This window comes from Colossoma macropomum, unplaced genomic scaffold, assembly GCF_904425465.1.
Source record: "Colossoma macropomum unplaced genomic scaffold, Colossoma_macropomum, whole genome shotgun sequence".
NCBI lineage: Eukaryota > Metazoa > Chordata > Actinopteri > Characiformes > Serrasalmidae > Colossoma > Colossoma macropomum.
In genome coordinates, this window is record NW_023494802.1 from 38,319,060 (window position 1) to 38,340,660 (window position 21,601).

Genomic DNA, 21,601 nt, shown 5'->3' on the forward strand with positions numbered 1-21,601 from the left:
GATGCTCGATTCTTCAGTATCTGGGGCATTTCAGGAAGTGCAGGGAGAGTCCTGCCTTTATTTGACCCTCCTTATCGCTCATATTTTTCTGCATTTGCTTTTTTATTTATTGTAGATTTCCACTGTTACTATTTTCAACATTACATATAAAAACCAATGAGTGTTCATTGGTTGTTTTGGATAGTAAATACATGTGGATAGTAAAGAAATCTGAATCTATAACTTTCTCTACAATTAAGTATTTGACATCAAACCATTCTGGATGACTTTGTTTACATCTTAACCATTTAAATGTTAACCAGTTGTCTAGCTCAGGGCTGCCCAAAGTGTGGCCTGCAGGCCAAAGCTGACCCATGAGGACGTCTGTTTGGGCCCATCAGAAAGTCATCCTAAACCCCACGTGTCAAACACAAGGCCCTCGGGCCGAGTCAGGCTGTGACACAGTTCTATTCGGCCCGCAGAATTATTTAACTGTATGTTCTTATTAGTCCGTTTCACCCTGAGATGCACTACAGGCCCCAGCATGCATTGCAACATAGTGTGCGTTCAGGCCTGGCAGCACAACAGTGCTACAGCAGATAGACAACAGCATGTGTGTGTGTGTGTATGTGTGTGTGTGTGTGTTACCTTAGACCAGCGGCTCTCCTTGCAGAGCAGGTCAGCGTAGCGGTAAGCTTCCCTCCACTGCTGCTGGAACGAGTGACACCACATCAGCTCCCAGTAACACAGATGATGGATCTGCTTCCACTGCTGCTGAGCGTTAATACATTCCACAAACTTCACCTGAGCCTGAGGGAGGAGTGGAAAAACAGATCGTGAAGATAAAGAGAGTGAAAGAATTTTGTTGACATTAACAGTAAGATGTTTCACAGCAGATGATGGAATCCAGGCTGCTTTGACTACAAAAAGCCTCATTTCAGGGAAAAACGAAGGTCAGAAAAGATCCATTTTGAGTTCAGACACAGTGAAACACTCTCAGCTGCTGCTCCCGCTTTACCTTCTCAAAGTGGCCGCGCAGCACAGCTATCCTGGCTGAATAGAAGAGGATGATGGAGCCCTGCGGACGACAAAACAGCAGCTCTTTACCAGGGAGAATGGCTGACATGTGATGACCTGTCTATCTTTGTAGTAAAGCCAGAGAAAAACAGTTCTAACACCAACAAAATGGTCCTGACACTGACCTGTGTTTTTACAAAAGCTCCAAGACTCATTTTTTCAAACTGAAAGAGTAAAACCATTTATTTTTGGTTCTTTTTCCTTTTAAAGCTTAGATTTTGAATTTGGCTTAAAACATTTTTATTACTCACATATTTCTGTTATCAGAACAAAACCTTGCATTTCTATTTTGGCATTTTTCATATTTTCACAGAACTAAAAATGCCAGCTGCCCTTTACACTGTGCCAAAATTTCATGATGAACTGACCATCATCACTGCACAGAGGTGGATCCTCCCATAATCTTCGTATCCGACACTGGATATTTTAACTACATGACACAGTGATGTTAAAACTGACCACAGCTAGAATCGATAAAGCTAAAGCATCGACTCTTGAGACATGGAGACGGGACTGTTTTGATGTGATGAAAAGATGTGAGCAAATCATATGATGTACACTGTATAGGCCAGCATCTTTCTTTTATTTTTATTTGCTTATTTTATCTCATTCTTTTCATTAAAATATTATTTAATTTCTTGTTAGCAAATATACTGTAAAGAAAGATGGATGGATGGATGGATGGATGGACGGGTGGGATGGGGAGGGAAAGGGGGTTGTTTTTGGTTTGCTTCAGTTCTGTAACATTGTGATAAAGGGCTGTTTGATTAACAGAAAATAAAATAACTGATCACAATTACATGAACAGACCAATGGAAAAGGCTCAAAATGACTTGGAATATAATCTTTGTACAATAACGTTCATTCAGAGTCAAGGAGGTTTTTTCCGTCTCCTGTAAAGTTACTGTTTTGGAGGTGACAGACAGTTTGAAGATGATATACAAATGCTGTGTTAAAGTTTAAGGCACATGAGTGCATTTTTTAAAACCACTCAACTGGACAATAAATGTGTTTTTATGTATGCAGTCTGATACGAAAGGTTGATCATGTTCTGTTGATGAATCGCGCGTGTGTGTGTGCTCACCTTGGGAAATCTGTCCAGGTAAGGCTCTAACAGAGCTTCTGCTTCGACTAGGTTTCCTTCCCCCGTACCTGAAAAACACCCACTATTACAGCATATCCACTATTATACACATGTGCACATGTTCAAGCGTGAACACAACACAGCAGAGCAGAGTTTCTCTCTTTATCACCCATAAACAAGTTTCTGATTGGCTGTCCTGCATCGCGCCTCATTCATAAGTTCAGTTTAAACGCTCCCTGTAATTTCAGTGTGAAATAGACGGGGCTAAATGAACTCCAGAGGTTTTGTAAAAGTCTCTGATGAGCAGATCAAATCCATGAGAGTTTGAACATGAGCTTCAATGGAAGAGAATAGGACTAAACAAATCTGACCTTTTTGTTCACAGGTGTTAACAGGGCCAAACCCCTAATTAGTTTAAATTTAAATACTGACCAGAGATCCTGAATATCACATCTTAATTATACTTCCGATAGCTTTTCTTTGTATTCAGTTTTACACAATTTTAGAGCTTTCCACGGTTTATTTGCAGGTTTCAATGAAAAAATTCCAGATTTTCAGAAAAACTTCCAGAATTTTCAATTGGAAACACTGTATTTGGATGGTCCACTGTCGATACTTGGCAAATGCTCAGTATATCTTCAAGTAACATTCAACTAAATATCCATTAAACGCAACTGAAGTTCAAGTTCAGTGTCAGAGTTTATTAAATCTATCCCTAACCCTAAACCTAACCCTAATCTCAAGGCAAAACCTACACCTACTCCTAACCCTAACCCTGACCACAATGTTGTTGATAGTCAAGTGAACATCACCAGAAGATTTGTTAATGGTTTAAGTATCTGTCGAGCATCTATAGGGGACCATCTAATATATATATATCAAATAAAGTGTGACTGACTTCTTTATATAGGTAGATTTTTATGACATCACAAAAAATGCTGAATTCAAAACAGGCCAGCTCCTCTTCCATATGGGCTGTATGGGCTGCGGTGTGATTGGTGCCTGTAGAAACTTTAACTAACTATATACACTACGCCAAACACCTTTAATATGAGTGATATTAAAGAAAACAATGAAACTGAGTTCTCATTTTAGTCTACGCTATCGGACTCTATCGTTACTCACTGCTGAATATGTGTTTACACTGTGTGAAAGCGTACGGTAAATGAGGATTTACCCAGGATGAGGCAGACGTATGTGTGGTAGAAGAGCAGGGTTAACGCAGAGAGAATGGCTCTCAGACTGTGACTCGCTGCTCCCTCTCTCAGCTGGGCCAGACCAAACTCCTACAGCAGAGAAGAACACGCAGCGTCAGCTAAACTGACAACACTGACAGGTAACACTGATGATTTAAAACCAACTGCAGCTGAACTGGAGCTCTAGTGCACTTCGCTAGTATTTCCCAACCATGGACCTGGAGAACCCTCACACTGATTTATCAGTCTACTCAGGCTTTAGCAGAGCTCAGTAACACTGAGATTAATAATTGATCATCACATTGATTGATCAGTCTACTCAGGCTTTAGCAGAGCTCAGTAACACAGATTAATAACTGATCATCAGATTGAATTATCAGTCTACTCAGGCTTTAGCAGAGCTCAGTAACACAGATTAATAACTGATCACATTGATTTATCCGTCTACTCAGGCTTTAGCAGAGCTCAGTAACACTCTACATGCTGTTGTTTCAAAATCGAACGTGGACTAAATACAAATTCTAAATTTCTGGATTCTGAATATGTATTTTCAGCAGATTCCCAATACTGCATCGCAGCCCTTGTTGGAAGCAGTGACTACACTGCTGAGGGTAATGGGCCTCCAGTACCCATGTTGGGACACAGTTACTATGTTTTGTGAATTGTGTGTGATTCATGTTTGTTTGTGTTTTGTGTGTTTTGTGTATGCTCACTCTGTTCCCTGAGAAGCCGATGAATTCCAGCAGTCGGAGAATCCTGGCAGGCAGCAGAGAGAGCATCTGAGACAAAAACATTCCAGCACAGCAGAGTCACACAGCATATTCCAAACTGACCGACACTGATCACAACGGTCACACACAACTGATAATGCAACTTCCTAAATATTTACAGGAAACTTAATCTTCACTGAGAAGATGACAAAATAAAACACAACTTGTACTACATTTTTATCTTGAGTTTTTGGGAATTTTCTAAAATATTATGCTTTCAAAACACCTGCTGGTAACAGACTTTTCACCATCTTGATTTCTACAAAACTGTGACTGACCTATCCAGGCTCCGCCCACAAACTCGCTTGTTCGTAGCTGCTGTTGTGAGGTTGGGCAAGCTTCACAGACTGGTTAAAAAAATATATTCAACCTAATGACAAAATGGTTGAACGAATAACTGACTCTAAATGTAGGTATTGTGATATAAACTGAGTCTGTTCTACAGTTTCTCATTAGGCTGAATGAATAACCGACTCTAAATGTAGGTATTGTGATATAAACTGAGTCTGTTCTACAGTTTCTCATTAGGCTGAATGAATAACTGACTCTAAATGTAGGTATTGTGATATAAACTGAGTCTGTTCTACAGTTTCTCATTAGGTTGAATGAATAACTGACTCTAAATATAGGTATTGTGATATAAACTGAGTCTGTTCTGCAGTTTCTCATTAGGCTGAATGAATAACCGACTCTAAATGTAGGTATTGTGGTCTGTTCTACAGTGAATAACACTCTAAATGTTAGACTCTTAGACTCACCAGGTTGAAGGAGCCAATGCCCAGCTTGACTCCGCCCTCAAACTGTCTGAAGGTGTCAGTTTCTCCGCCCACTCCCTGAGACATATTTAACACATGCTGGCACTCCCTGCATACAGACACACAGAGAAGCGTACGCGGTTAAACATAAAGGTTCCTGTGGTTACTGGCTTGGACGTTCAGTTCTACACTGTTCTAAAAATGGCAGAAAGAGATCTTTAGAGGAACGTCACAGAAAAACCACTTCGGGGTCCTTAATTAACCTTCTCATCAATAGATCTTTAAAAGACCTGCTTAGTAAATGAGAAGTCAACGTGTTTATTTTTATCGTTTTTGTGGGGAAAAAAGGAAAAATTCACAGAGAGATTCTTTAGGGAACCCAATATATGAATAAAACACAAACAAATATTACATAGATAAATAAGAAAATGAGGTTTAGTTTGTATAAATTAATTAAAAGATGTTTTCTTTTATCTATAAAAACAAATTAAAAATGGGCAACAAAAAGTATGTATTTTTATATAATTTATAATATATAATTAGTGGTGTGTGATGAAGACACACTAGGCTCATTATATAAAGATGTATTCAGTAATTTTACTGTAATTACTGTATTTGATGAAGATAGACTCACTTGTAAATCTGGTAACTTGTGCGTATTTTAATGCCACCTTTAATGAAGCTGATCATGTTTTCATCCTGTAACGAGAAAGATATAATAATACTGAGAGAGAGAGAGAGAGTCATAACAGAGTGAGAAAGAAAGAAAGAAAGAAAGAAAGAAAGAAAGAAAGAAAGAATGGAAGAGAGATGAAGAGGAGAGAGAGAGAAGAGAGGGCGAGATAGAGAGAGAGAGAGAGGAAGAAAGAGAGAAAGAGACAGAGAGAGAGAGAGAGAAGATAGGGCGAGATAGAGAGAGAAAGAGAGGAAGAAAGAGAGAAAGAGAGAGACAGAGAGAGAGTGATGAGGAGAGTGAGAGAAGCAAGAAAGAAAGAGAGAGATAAAGAGGAGTGAGATTAATAGAGAGAAAGAGAAAGATGAAAAAGCAAAAGAGAGAAATAAAGAGGGGAGAAAGAGAGAAACAGAGAGAGAGAGACAGATAGAGAGAGAGAGAGACAGACAGGGAGACAGAGAGAGAGATATATATAGAGAGAGAGATACACACCTGTACGAATGTTAGAGTGGCTTTCTGTAGGAGGCACTCAGCATAGCAGATCTCCGCATGCATCTCCTCTGTAACACACACACACACACACACACACACACACACACACACACACACACACCACAGAGTATAACACACCATAAATAAATAATAAATTAATTATTACTGTAAGTACTTTGCTGTAATAGTAACTGTAACTTCAGAAAAACAGTTTGTTTAAAATACATGAAAATATAGTGAGAATCAGGAGAGACGACCACCTTAAGGGCAATAACACAACACACACACACACTCACCTGCTTTCAGGCTGTCACAGGACTGTTTAGAGACCAGGCTGGACAGAGATTCCACCATCGAGTTCCTCTTCCTGAACCTGCAAAATCCAAAACAGGGAAAAAGATAAACAAAGAAGGCTTTAAGAACTAATTACTCAACATTATGTAAACATATAAACATATGAATATGGCTGCTCAAATAAAATATACATTACAAACATGCAAATTATCAAATAATCACTATTAAATCACCAAGAATTTGCATTTAAAACCGTTTCGTTAAATGAAGTAAATGATTTTAATTGATTAATCATAACAACTACAAACAGGGCAGGTATCACAACTCCACCCGCCTAAAGCCCTGACTAGATGACTTTAATACCACAGAGAACCTTCTGTATTTTAATGAAGATGCTGGAAAAAGTAGTCGTGCAGTATGAGAGTCCGGGTATCAGTACTGGTATTACAAAGTTCTGAATGAGACTAAATACAAGTTCATATTTTTAGGTCTTTAATCTCTTAAACGCCCTGAACTCATAAAGGGCAGAATAAGGCTTTAAATGTATTTTAGAGAACAGCCCAGATTAAGAGGTCTGTTTATGAACACACACACACACACACACACACACACGCACACACACACACACACACACACACACATACACACTCACACACACATACACACTCACACACACGTACACACACACACACACACACACACTCTCACACACTCACACAGACACTCATATACACACTCACACACACACGTACGCACAGACACACTCTCTGTGCAAGTCACTGTGGCGTCAGAGCAGCTGCACCACACAGTAAATAAAGGCCCTCCGGTCTGTCTGTCAGAGCCGTCGCCATGACGTCCGTGACACAGCTATCCCATAATACCTCTGGCAGGTGTGCAGGGCCTCTTTGATGGTTGCCATGGCAGCCTGGATGTCTTTGTGCTCGAAGGTCATGGCTGCCTGCATCACCAGAATGCTGCTGTATCCCAAAGCGTGATACATGCTGCCCTTAGACCTGCAACATTTCACACAGCGTCATGAATCAGAGTCATAGATGTGTCTCCCACACACAGACACACACACACACACACACACACACACACACGCACACACACACGCACACAGACACACACAAACGCACACACACATACACAACCTCATTTCCAAAAAAGCTGGGATGCTGTACAAAATGTAAATAAAAAAAAAATGCAATGATATGTAAATCCTATATTTCATAATAGTAATATAATAGTAATCAAAATAGTACAAAGACAACATGTTAAATGTTAAAACTGAGAAATTTTATTGTTTAATGAAAAGTATATGCATATTTTGAATTTGATGCCAACAACATGTTCCAAAAAAGTTGGGACGGGGGAAACAAAGGGCTAATAAGGTTGTGTGATGCTAAAAAAAAACAACACCTGGTGGTTGATTGACAACAGGTCAGTAACATGATTGGGTATAAAAGAACATCTCAGAGAGGCGGAGTCTTTCAGAAGTAAAGATGAGGAGGGTTCACCACTCTGTGAAATACTGCACGATCAAATAGTGCAACAATTCAAGAATAACGTTTCTCAACATAAAACAGCAAAGAACTTTTGCTTTTCATCAACTACAGTACATAATAACATTAAAAGATTCAGAGAATCTGGAGAAATCTCTGTGTGTAAGGGACAAGGCCTAAAACCAGTATTTGCTGGCCGTGATCTTTGGGCCCTCAGGCAGCACTGCATTAAAAACAGACATGATTCTGTAGTGGAAATCACTGCATGGGCTCAGAAACACTTCTGAAAAACACTGTCTGTGAAAACAGTTTGTTGCTGCATCCACAAATGCAAGTTAAAACTCTAAAACCCAAAGAAGAAACCAAATATAAACAGGATCCAGAAACACTGCCACCTTCTCTGGGCCTGAGCTCATTTAAAATGGACTCAGGGGAAGTGGAGAAGTGTCCTGTGGTCCGACGAATCAAATTTTGAAATGAAAAATACAACTAATGAGCCCCAGTTGAGCAGCTGAAATCCTATATCTAAGAAGAATGGGAAACATTTCACTTTCAAAACTACAGCAGTATCTCCTCAGTTCCCAAACACTGATGAAACTCAGTGGTAAACATGCCCCCGTCCCACCTTTTTTGGAACATGTTGTTGGCATCAAATTCAAAATGAGCATATATTTTTCAAAAAACAATCAAATTTCTCAGTTTCAGCATTTTATATGTTGTCCTTGAAGCATTTTCCTTTAAAAAATATGGTTTACATGATTTGCACTTATTGCATTCTATTTTTATTTACATCTGCACAGCGTCCCAACTTTTTTGGAAATGCACACACATATACACATATACACAATACACACAGATGAGCTATCATCTCTGACTTTACATCTACCAAGGTAGGAGTGTCTAGAGTGGACAGTGAGCGGACACAGTGTTTAAAAACTCCAGCAGCACTGCTGTGTCTGATCCACTCAGACCAGCACAACACACACTAACACACCACCACCACGTCAGTGTTACGGCAGTGATGCACCACCCAAATAATACACGCTCTGTGGGGGTCCTGACCATTGAAGAACAGGGTGCAGAGAAACAGATGGACTACAGTCTGTAAATGTAGAACTATAGAGTGAAACTATATGGTCAGTGCATAAAATGGACAGTGTAGAAACAAGGAGGTGGTTTTATTGTCAGGCTCACTGGTGTATTTATGTAATATGCCCCATATACATCATTTGAGGACTGTATCTCTCATTTACATTGCAACCCAATACTTTTTGTACTGAAAATGTATATAAGCATACAATCACACACACACACACACACACACACACACACACACACACACACTTGTGTACCATGGTCTGAGCAGGTCCAGAGCTTCCGAGAACTTATTGTTGAGTACGAGGTTCAGAGCCATGCTGCACTCCTCAATGGACGTCTGGAGATCCATCTTAGAGGCCCTGCACACACACACACACACACACACACACACAAACACACAAACACACTTAAAACACACTTACAACATACAAACACAATCACACACACTTACACCTTCAGCGCTTTTAGAGGTGGATGTCTGGTTCCTATCACCACCACTGTGAATAATTCTGACTCAGTGGTTTCAACCACTCTAAATGGCTCTGTTTACATCTTAACCACTTAATTATGCAAATTTTCTTAAAAATTGGTGGAATTGTCCTTAAGCCTTAAGCAAACAACTCAACAACACACATCTCTGGTTATTTGAGGGGGGGTAACAATACACATGATTAAAAAAGAGAAGAAAGGAAAGAAATGTGGGCCTAAATGTCAGTAATACAGTCTGCTTTCAAGTGTGCACCATTTAATCTTTATCCAGTCAGACAGTCTCTCTGGATTTGGGTAGCTTTTTGTTAGCAGTTGCCTTGGAAACCAGTCAGCTTGGCTTCACTTTTTCTTCAGGTACCTTTCGCTTCTGATTGAATTTGGATAACTGAATCAGGCAGAATTAGACGAGACCAGGCACGTCCAGCAGTGTTACTGGAGACGTCCTGCCCTGCGGAGTCCAGTTACAGCCCTAATCTAACACACCTGATCCAGATCAGGTCACAGGGGTGTTGCGTAAAGCAGGGCTTTACAGTGAGGCAGATAATCTAAGCCCAAAGTTATCCAGTTTACTGAAATAGAGATGCCACTGATCCAATGCTCAGATTTAGTATCAGCTGATGTTCAAGCTTTCAGCAATAGAAATACAGTAGAAATAGAACAGAAATCGTCATTTATGTCCAGTCAAAACAGTCATTAAGTACAAGCTATTCATTTTCAGGAGATATTTAGATATAAAATAATCGACTTGCATAAGAAATTAGAAAGTCTAAGTGAAAAAACAGGAGTTTCCAAAACTGGAGGTCAAAAAACTGTTAAAAGACTAAAATGTTCCGCCTAACAACCACCTGGAAGACCTGGTCGACACCCAAAACTGCCCCCATCAGATAATCAGCACTTAAAGCTTTCATCTTTGAGAGAGAGGAGAAAATCAAGCTGCTTCAGATCTGAAAACATCCACAGGTGTTTCTGTCCATCCTTCCACTGTGAGAAGATGACTCAGCGCTGTGGGTCTGAAAGGATGTGTAGCTGATCAAGAAGAACCTCACTGAGAAAAGGAGACGGACACATCAAACAAAGAAGCTGAACAGTGGACTGACCACTCCAGAGTCCAGACCTCAACACCACTGAATGTGTTTGATTACTTCAGAAAATGACCAACCAGCTTCTAAGACTGATAATCTGACTAACTGAGAAGTCCTGCCTTTTGAAACACACCCTTGATGAGAAAAGCGGTGTTAAACAGTCACACACACACACACACACACACACACACACTTCCTTTATCTGCAACAAATAAACATCACAGCAACCACGGGACCATAGAGACAGATGCTATAGGCCCCTTATCAGTCTTATCAATGTTCTCACTTTTATCTCTCTCTCTCTGCACTTTTATATCTAATCACCCTTCACACTCACTCACACAAACACACACACACACACACCTACCTTCACCTGCAATATGAAAGGAAAGGTCACTTACACTGGGATTCGATCGTAGGCATCTTCAAAGCAGTCCTGCAGAAACAAACAAAAAATGAATAATTAATAAATGAAATGGAAAAATGAATAAATAAATATATAGATAAATGTTATTAATAAAAATAATAATATACATTGGAACAGAATGAGGTTCTTCAGGCCCCAAAATACAACAGTGCAGAATGTACAGCAAATACACAGACTTTACACAGATTGTAGCACACAGACTCTTTTAATACGGAGCAATGCTGCTGTAATACATGCAGAATGTGGTTTGGCATTGTAGTGCTGAAATAATCAAGGCCTTCCCTGATAAAGACGTCGTCTGGATGGCAGTGTATGTTGCCAAAACATGTACATATCATTCAGCATTCACAGATGTGTAGTTCACCCATGCCATGTGCACTAATGCCCCCCTATACCATCATGAATACTGGCTTTAGAACTGTGCACTGATAACAAGCTGAGTGGTCTTCAGCCCAGAGGACACAGCGTCCATGATTTCCAAAAAAATTCAAATGTTGATTCGTCAGACCACAGGACACTTTTCCACTTCCCCTCACCCGCACTCCTTCACTCAGACTTATTTGCCTACACTCACTTATTTGCACTTCTTCACTCACTACTACACCTTCCCCTTTACCCATACCTCCTTTACCTGTTACTGCTTCATCTGTGCTTTTTCACTCGTACTGCTTCACCAGCACACCTGTACGTGCTTCACCTGTAACTTTGTCACCCGTACGTTCACCGTACTCTCAGAGCTGATGTGCACAAACACACACAGCTAAAGCGCTTTATGGGACTGTTTCACGAGAAACACACTCTGTATTGATTCACACTTTGTGGAAGAGGAAGAAAACACAGCTGCTATTTATAACCTCACTGCAGACAGAGTGTAACAGGGGAGCTGGGTTGCCAGATTGGGACTTTCTCACCAAACTGGGCTCCTTTTGGCTGGGTGGTGGAAAAATGGGCCAGTAAATCACTAAAATCAGTGAAAATCCCATGAGCGAGTGCTCGTGCATCAGTGCAATGTAAAGAAGGGCAACTGTTTCTCAGGTGACTGAGAACATCAATGCAGTCCAGTACATCTACAACAACACAGAGTGGGAAATTAAGGTAGGGCTGCAGTGTAAATCATATGTTACAGCCTTTGAAGTCACCAGATCTCAAGGCAGTTAAACACCTATGGGGGGTTTTGGAGCGCCACGTTAGACAATGCTATTCCTAGGTGGATTAAAGCTCTTCACCTAATTAAGACACTTGGTCAGGATGTGTTATACACACACACACACACACACACACACAAATGCACACACACACACAAACGCACACACGTGTGAACCGTTTTCGATGTTCTGGACACAATGAGTCAAGTTAAGAACAACTACTTGTCTGGAAATGATTAAAGCAATCTGGCAACCCAGCTGGGAAACTGACCCCCAGAGAAAATGACCCTGTTGGCTGTGTGAAAGGCAGCAGTGTGCATGTGTGTGTGTGTGTTTAGAGCTCCGGAGCTAATTATAGCTCTGCAGTTATGTAAGGGAGGGGTGCTGGAGCTGCTTTAACTGCTGAATCAATGCTGCGCCCTGCAGCCTCTATCATCACAGCCTGACTAACACGGCTCTAAACACTTCTGTTTTATTACTGCTCTTTAACCAGCACCATTACACACACACACACACACACACACACACACACACACACACACACACACTCACATCCAGATTTAGTGCTGCTTTCGCCTTTAACACAGAACTAGCACGAGATACAAGTCAGGACATGTGGTACTGTATATATACCACCAAACCTAGCAGACCACCAAAACTGTACCCATCAGATAAACAGCATCTTTTAATGGAAGCTGTAATAAAGGTAAAGAGAGACACACTTAACACAGAAAATTAAAACAACGAAAGGGTGAGGGGGTCTCTGAAAGAACTGTATATGAGGACCTCTATCGTCAGAACATTTTTGCCCTAAAAATGTACTAAAACAAACAAACACACACACACACACACACACACACACACACACACACACACACCCTCACACTCATTTTGCACTCTCACCAGTACAACAGTGTACCTGAGAACACCTGCAGACCGACACAACTGACCTAACACACACACACACACACACACACACACACACACACACACTACTTGTGTCCTGTAATCAGAGGCCTGAGGTGGTGCAGAAGCTGAGAAACAGTCAGAAAGGAAAGAAAAGCCAAAAACACCTTTAACTACTAAAACATCACAGCAGCACAGCCACAAAATCACAGCCCATCAACACAGACTAGACAGAGGAGCTGCTAAACTGGCTTTGGTTTCAATAGCGACAGGGTGGGTATACATATATGAGGGTGTGTGTGTGTGCGTGTGTGTGTGGTTACACCTAGTGGGGAAAATAATAGACAAGAATTCCACCTTAAGGGGAGGAGAGAAAGAAAGACAGTAAGTAGGATGAACAGACAGACAGACAGACAGACAGACAGAGAGACAGACAGATATAGTTGTATTCTCAACCTTTTTTCCTCAACTTTTAGTGCACCGTTTCCATTTATTCACTGCGTTTAACCAGAGACGTTCTAACTGAGGAGACGTCACCGTTTAAGGTATGAATGGAAAAGCTCATAATGCTCTACATGGCGTCTGCTTGAGGAGGAGGTCCCGCCCTTCAGTAAAAAGAGCCAATCAGCTTGCTGATTAAGCTGGAAGGCCCCCCCCCCTAGTTGTGGAGATCTGTGCAAGCGCAGTGGCCAGAACTACCTGTTTTTTTTTGTTACTGAGCCAAACACGACAAACTATTTATGAGGCTTTTGTTAGATTTTACCAGTGATTTCAAATCTGCTTTTTAAACGGTGATTTGAGCTTCACTTTCGAGTATTCTGGTCTCTCCCCATTCAAATATGGCCGCCGTGTGAACAGACTATAATGACTTTGGAAAATAAAGACAGCATAAAATGTTTAAAATGTACCTTAACTTTTTACGCTTTACTCTGTTTCTAATGTGTAAATTCAGCAAATAAACATCAACTGTGCATCAAAATGTGCAGACTGTGTTCTCTGTAGATGATGTGTTCACTAACTTACACTTAGAAGATCAGATAAGATGGAATTTGACCAAAACTTTGGCAGCGAACTGTAGACAGATAGGCAGGTACAGACAGACAGAGAGACAGACAGACAGATCGCTCTGCTCTCCTGGTCCTCTGTGACAGACGACAGCTGGCATTTCTGAATAATAAGCACACGCTGGAATGCTGATCAACCAGTCAGACATCAGATATTATGCAGATTATCATTAACACTGGAATTAACAACAGCATAGCAAGCCCTCCTTTCCACAGGAAGCAGTTTCTCAACAGGCCCCTCCTTCACTTCCCCACATTACTGCACTCTAAAGAGCCCAAGTGCTCGTGATTAATTAATGCTGGTCACATTAATAATAAAAAACACATTACCCACAATGCACTTCAGCAGACAATACATTGCCCCCTCCTCATGTGGACCCTTTACAGTACAAAACAGGTGAAGAGCTTGTTAAAGTAGCGCTTTCTGACGTCAGTCCTGGAGCTCCAACGTGAGACGTCAGGCCGGGTCAGCGATGTAACGGACAGTGTTTTGTAAGGAGTTTTGTAAAGGGGCGTTCAGACGACGCCTTTTCAAACGCGGTGGGTTTGTGCATTTGAAGGACTACAGTCTGTAATTAGAACTACTCCTATACGGTCAGTGGAGCTGATAAAATGGACAGTGAGTGTAGAAACAAGGAGGTGATTTTAATATAAGATATTGATAATATTTCTGTAACAAAACACAAAACGATTTCTGAAAGCAGTGCATGTTGCTCAACAGACAACAGTGAAAGGAAAAGAAGAGAAAGGTTTGGAAAATCATCATCTGAAAGGCACCGAAAAAGACCCCCAACCCAATTTACTCTCTAAAGGATCTAAAGCTTCTACGGTCAATATAAATATGAAAGATTTAGGTGCTATGATGGCATAAACTGCAGGGACAGGGCTTAATCTGAAGCAGTTCACATTAGCTAACATGCTAATCTGTGGTTAGGCAGCATTGTTTTTCCAGCTAATGATTGTAGAAAGCTAGCTTAGCCAGCCACCCAGCTCTATAGCCATGACTCTGATTAAATCTGTTTAGCAAGTAACGCACACTGCACCGTACACACTCAAACCACCACGCCATTACGGCTAAGAAGAGGTTTTACTTCCATGCGCTGTTTTCGTTTGAAGTATACTTATGGCTTGAATTCGTTTAGCGAGACTCGGCTCTCCAGACTGTCTTGAGATCTGATGACTCAAGAAATGAAACTGAGGACCAACTGAGGTTGTAACATGAAACTTGTGTGTCTATGTTAATGAAGGTAATGAGGAACTTCACAACTGAGAACTGAAAAAAAGAGACTGTGTGGAGTCTGATGAGCTTATAGTGAGCACAATTAGCAGAACTGAGAAACTCGCGCAGAATTTCCTTTATGAAACAAAAAATGGGCGGTTTATAAGCAGCAAATCACAATTAAAGTGTTTAACATTTCATAAACAACAGCCATCAATTTGCTGGGCTTCATTTGTTACACATGACTGTTGATACACCATCATCACTATGCTTTGCTAGCATGCTAGTTGGCAAGCTAAAGGCTACACGGCTAACGACAACAAAAAAAGGCCTACACCACAGTTTTAAGGCAAAGTCAAAGCAGTAATTCACACTTATTAAAATGTTGTGTGTGTTACGTTCAAAAAACGCTCTGCACTGCAAAGTTTACGTGGCTGATTAGCTCACTGAGGCCTGCTAGCTGAGGATGAGTGGTGAGTTGAAGTTGGCGATGCATGATAAAAAAAGTACTGAACCGGGGCCTTTCATTGGAACGTGACCTGAAATATGCTAAAAACCCTCAATCGGTGAATGAATCAGAATTCGTTTGGGAGGAAATGAATGAATGAAGGAATGAATGTTCAAATTCTACAACCACAAATGCCTCAACTACACCGTCGCAGCTCTATTGCCCCGCTGTGTGAGAGTGGGGCAGTGTTCTCTCTGGTATTAACTAAAGTGGATTACTCTCATTACAGCGCTGATCACACGCTCCTCCAAACACACGCACTCTTGCACACTCTTTTTTACGAGCACTCTGGTCTGGACGGGGTCACTGACCCCTGTAATGCAGCAGCGAGTTTAAAAGCTCTCATTCAGACAGAATTCAGTAAAATACCCCCCCCCTCTCTCTCAGCAACAGACGAAAACAAACACAGCCGACTTGCTCACACACACACACACACACACACACACACACACATACACGCACTCACACACACACAGGCTCACCCACATGCTATCCTGCAGTGGAAAAAGCACAAGGTCAGGACGTGTAAGCAGATCTGAGGTATGGAGCTGGAGGATCCACACACACACACACACACACACACACACAGAAACAAACACACGTTCGGCTGTGTTGACGGAGCTCAGGCGTGCGGATGCTCATGTGTGTCATCTCCTCTCACTTTCATCAATAAATCAACACAGTACGCTCTGCCGGCCCAGACGCCTCTCAGCACCCTGCAGTCTAAAGCCCTTCGCCAGGTGATCTCAGGCCGACGATTATCAGGCCTTAACCTCCTTTCACAGCAGCCGTAACACACTTTCTGCCTGGTTTACGCTTGTTTTTTTATAGTAATGTTGATGGAACACGTTTCATTGGAAGTGTGTATATATATACACAACCAAAAACACAGAAGAGAACTGTAATTCATCCTCATAGGTGAGCGAGCTGGTCAACACCTATAAAAGTGTTTTACTGTGATTAAATGCTGCGTGTTTACTGCGTCAGTCGTACAGGACTGTTTGATCCTCCTTTCGATATAACGGGGGAAATAGGAAGCGGCCAGACTCCTCATAAGTCAGCTCACTGTGAAAAAGATTCGTAAGTCTTAGGCACCTAAGCACATTTATTTTTGCCGTAAGTGTGTTCTGGTTAGTAAAACCACCATATATCATTACAATAAATGCAAATAAATATAAATAGAGTAAAAAGTAACAAAGACTTGCACTGATTTACTGGCTTCCATTAGCAGCACACTTGATGTAACACAATGAAGCACTGATTAGCCGAACCAGGTGTTGGCTGATAATTACAAATAACAGTGGGCTGCTGTGAGAAGAGGTTTGGAAAGGGTTAAAATATTCTGACATAAGCTAAATTAGAGGTAGCCAATATGATGAAATTTTATCGTGACAAATTGTGTTATCATGATTAACAATGATTAACAATGCGCTTTCTAAACATATTGTTGACATCATTTGCACTTACAACACTGAACAACTGCATGTTTCGTTTCAAAAAGAGCATAATTATTCCAGTTTTATTGCAGAGCAATATGTGAAATACTGAATTAATGTCATTGTACCCAGAATTTCTAATGGCTGTTTTCAGATGTGGCACTGCTTGTGCATTGTGACTGTGTCAAAATATCAGGCCACGTATCGTGTATCAATGAAAACATCTATAAATATTGTGACATGATATTTCATTCCCACTTATTGTATTTATATTATGTGCATTTATTGTAATATTAGTGTTTTTCTGGGCAAATAAACGCTTACTTGACAGATAAATAGCTTTTAAATGATCATTTTCTCAGGTGTCTAACACTACTGAATGGTAGAAACGAGAAAGCTACAGAGAAATGGGGCTCCTAACAACCACCTGGAAGACCTGGTCGACACCAAAACTGCCCCCATCAGATAAACAGCACTTAAAGCTTTCATCTTTGAGAGAGAGGAGAAAATCAAGCTGCTTCAGATCTGAAAACATCCACAGGTGTTTCTGTCCATCCTTCCACTGTGAGAAGACGACTCAGCGCTGTGGGTCTGAAAGGATGTGTAGCTGTCGAGAAGAACCTCACTGAGAAAAGGAGACGGACACATCAAACAAAGAAGCTGAACAATGGACTGACCACCCCAGAGTCCAGACCTCAACACCACTGAATGTGTTTGATTACTTCAGAAAATGATCAACCAGCTTCTACTGAACTGTGGGGGTGTGTCTGCAGATTTCCGAGGCTGAAAATGAATAACTTCATGCACAGTACTGAATATGACACAGATGGCCATTTTATCAGAAACACCTGCCATACAAAAGCACTTTGTATTTGCACAGATACTGACCGTAAATTATACAGCAACAGTAACTGTAACTTCACCAGTACGATAAGAGCAGGAGGGTAAAACTACCCTATCCTATCTATGCGTGCAGGTAAAGGGTAACTGGACCTAATAAACTGGAGACTCAGCGTTTTAAATAACACATTACACCTTGACCTCTTTCGGGTGTGAACTGGAGCTGATGTTAGTCATTAAAAAGCATGTTTGGCTCAGTGTGGACCTGTGTGGCCCTTTTTGGACAGAGGACTGGTCATAAGCTGTTGGGGAGGCTGTGGAAGGCCTGCAGTTCCCTCCTACAGCACGGTCACTTCTTACATGCAAATACTGCCTAATCAACCACATACAACAAAGTGCTCATGAAAAGATGCGGACACTGTCCTAACTTCCCAATTCACTGACCACACTAATGACCGGCTGCTGTCAGGTGACGCTCAGACCCACACCAGACTGTTTTCTTCTGCCCAGAAGTGCTGCTGAAGGCAAAGTATATGGAAACTCATGACTTAGACTAAAGATCAGGGCAGAAAAGCAGCGTACAGTGCTCATCCCTGACCACACCAGCGGGCACTGAATCTACAGGTACTCCCAGCAGCCTGGACATGGACAGCAATGCCCCTTTGGGCACGTATAAGCCAAAATAAACCACTCAGTGAAGGTATAAGATGCCATTCTAATGTATATGTGAGCATGTATGTATGAATACAGGCTCACAAATACATACAGATTCACATACAGGCTATATATGTATGCTGTATACATAGCATAGCTCACAGATAGACTTATGCAGGGCTACACAGGCATCACACACTGCACACAGAGTAAGACATATGTATATAAATATACATTAATATATGTAGTATACAGATGTAACATATAAATATAATGTAAATGTGTCTATGTATACACATTACATGAGCCTCCAAGCATTAATCAGCTCACAGGTCCCCTCAGCACGACTATGCCGACCTTTTATCATCGGTCACCTCTCCGTATTGACTTTCTGACCGTGTCTCCTTTATATGAGCTGGACTCACCTCGTCCATCTCGCAGTTTTCAGCCATAGTCACTGGTCACTCTCCCTGAGCGGCGCTGCTGAAACGGAGCGGAGCTGCACCGGCGCTAACACAGGCGGAGGGACCTCAGCATTGTGGCTGCATCAGGGCTGTTCAGTCCGGGGTGTCGCTCTCCGGAGGGGCTGTCCGGTGTGTGTCCACGTCCTCGGCTCTCCGCCGGATTCACACGGTCGGTCTCCCGCTGAGCTGCGCCACGTTTAACACGACTAACTCAGCAGCTTCCGCGGTCTGGTGTTTTTTTCCCACCCGGATTCGGGGAAAGTCCCGCCCCGCTGCGCTGGGATTGGCTAGTAGGCCAAATATGTAAACAATTTTACAAGCCAATCGTGGCGCAGGAAGCGTGAGCGTACTAGCCAATCATAGCGCAGAATTTGGGATTCTACAAGCCAATCGTAACACAGGGGTGGGATTTGCCGGATTATAGGTGGGAAAAAAATACAATCTTTTCGCACGACCGGTTTTCATTGGCGACACTGACGGAGCGCAGCAGTCACGCGCACCACCTTAAATCCACCTTAAAGTCCACCTTAACTGAGCTGTATTCAAAGGCATCCTGTATAAATAAGAATAATGCCTGGCTTTGACTTAGTAAGGCGTGGGAATAAGATAATTAAGTCGTGGCCACAACTTAGTAAGGCATGGGAACGATCATGATACATTAAGATGTGGTCCAGGCTTAATTATCTCATTCCCTATCTCATTAGGATCTTGTTCCCACACCTTACTTTTCGTGGCCACACATTACTTTTATTTATACAGGATGTCAACAGCATTTTATCAGCCACTCTCTTAAAAAGATGGTTCTTCATGGATCCTTTAGTAAAGAGAATGGTTCTATAGTTCTATACAGATCCACCTTATGCTTAAGGTTCTTTGCACGGTGAAGCGGTTCTTCAGACTGATGAAGAATGTGTTGTATATGGTTCTGTAAAGAACCTTTTTGAAAATGGTTCTATGTAGTACCTAAAAGAGTTCTTATGTCAAGTTTGTAAGAGTAGAGGAACCATTTTAGGTGCTATATAGAACCATTTTCAAAAAGCTTCTATATAGAACCACATACAACACATTCTGCATCAGCCTAAAGAACCATATGGATTAAAGCCTGATGGTTTTGCTCCCTAATGGGAACTGGCTTAATGGTTACCATTATAGACCCATAGTTTTCTGTAGGACACCTTTAGGTCACATTAGGAAACCATCAAATGCATCTGGAACCAGGACATCTGTTAAACTATTGGAGTCACCATGATGTGAACTCATCAGGAAAGACAAAATATATCAATACTGACTATTGGACACCACCAGGAACCAGCAGAACCTTTTAAACGGTTCCCATGATTTTTTACAGCAGGGATTTCACCATGCAAAGAACCTTAAGCACGAAATAGTTCTATACAGAACCAGTTCAGAGTGGTTTGGGGTGAAATGGTTCAGATGTCTTTACAGTGGTGGTGATAGGAACCAGGGGTCGCCATGACTACAACACAGATATAGCCATTTTATTTACTATCCAGAATCACCAGTGAACCTACACGAGCCTTCTGAGTTTATATGAATGTTGATGATGGAAAATAGTGGAAAATCTTTAATAATAAGTTTTCTTTGGGGACTATTTTGCATTATAACACCCTGCATGTATCCCTCCGCCTTGCAGGCGTTTTAAAACCACAATTTAGGCCGAAATCTTTACAAACCCATCGCACTAAATGGTTCAGACTGCAGACAGGCGCCTCTGACTGACTCTGACTGACTCAGGCGCCTCTGACTGACTCTGTTTACATCAACTCCAGTTAGCAACCACACAAAACGAGCCAAGGTGGCCAGAATTCAGACAACGAAGAAAAGAAGTGACTCTCATCAGTTCAGAAAATGTAGTACACGGTAGAACAGGAGGCTAAATGAGGTCATGTTAGTTTACTGGGGCGTTTTTGTGGTCATTACACGCTGTAGAAGAGCCTGAAGTGCACCTCAGAGCGGTAGTTGTGGTGGTAACGTTAACTCTTCCTCCTCCGGCGGTTGCGCTGCCAGGCAACGGCCTGCGTGTCTCACAATGCATCATGGGGGTTGTAGTTTTTTCGCTACTTATGTCTAACTGCGCGGAGACGTCTCACTACAAAACTACAACTTGAAAAAGTTGTACTCAAACTAGGAGAAAAATAATACACTGCATAGAAACAGTGAAGTTAAACCACTAAGTGTATTATTTAAACACGAACGCAGTCTGTACAGGAGTTGCTTCCAGTATTTGGTGGAATAATCTTTTTCTTTAATGCTTCATGTTTCCAAGGCATTAATTCAGTCAACAATAATAAAACAGTGGGGTTAAACGAGTAGGCTGGGGGAGGAGGGGAGCTACAGTGTGATGGCATTTACTTGCTAAATGGTGGTAGATTTACTGGCAGTTAAACTGCTTTTAGTTCTGAGGCTTAATGCCGCCCTCTAGT

At 41.5% G+C, this 21,601-nt stretch overlaps 1 protein-coding gene across 1 annotated transcript in view; it reads right to left on the bottom strand.

Moving 5' to 3' along the window:
- The window catches only part of LOC118822203 (tetratricopeptide repeat protein 39B), a 30,210-nt gene extending 10,841 nt beyond the window's left edge, over positions 1 to 19,369 (bottom strand). The window contains exons 1-13 of the mRNA XM_036591143.1: positions 19,119 to 19,369; positions 10,896 to 10,930; positions 9,178 to 9,282; positions 7,202 to 7,333; positions 6,323 to 6,399; positions 6,027 to 6,094; positions 5,496 to 5,560; positions 4,865 to 4,970; positions 4,050 to 4,115; positions 3,318 to 3,426; positions 2,141 to 2,208; positions 998 to 1,057; positions 628 to 789 (exon numbers count right to left, since the gene is read on the bottom strand). Of these exons, the coding sequence (XP_036447036.1) occupies positions 628 to 789; positions 998 to 1,057; positions 2,141 to 2,208; positions 3,318 to 3,426; positions 4,050 to 4,115; positions 4,865 to 4,970; positions 5,496 to 5,560; positions 6,027 to 6,094; positions 6,323 to 6,399; positions 7,202 to 7,333; positions 9,178 to 9,282; positions 10,896 to 10,930; positions 19,119 to 19,145 (1,080 nt within the window). The 5' untranslated portion in view covers positions 19,146 to 19,369. The remainder of the gene's footprint in view (positions 1 to 627; positions 790 to 997; positions 1,058 to 2,140; positions 2,209 to 3,317; positions 3,427 to 4,049; positions 4,116 to 4,864; positions 4,971 to 5,495; positions 5,561 to 6,026; positions 6,095 to 6,322; positions 6,400 to 7,201; positions 7,334 to 9,177; positions 9,283 to 10,895; positions 10,931 to 19,118) is intronic.
- Between the last annotated feature and the right edge of the window lie 2,232 nt (positions 19,370 to 21,601).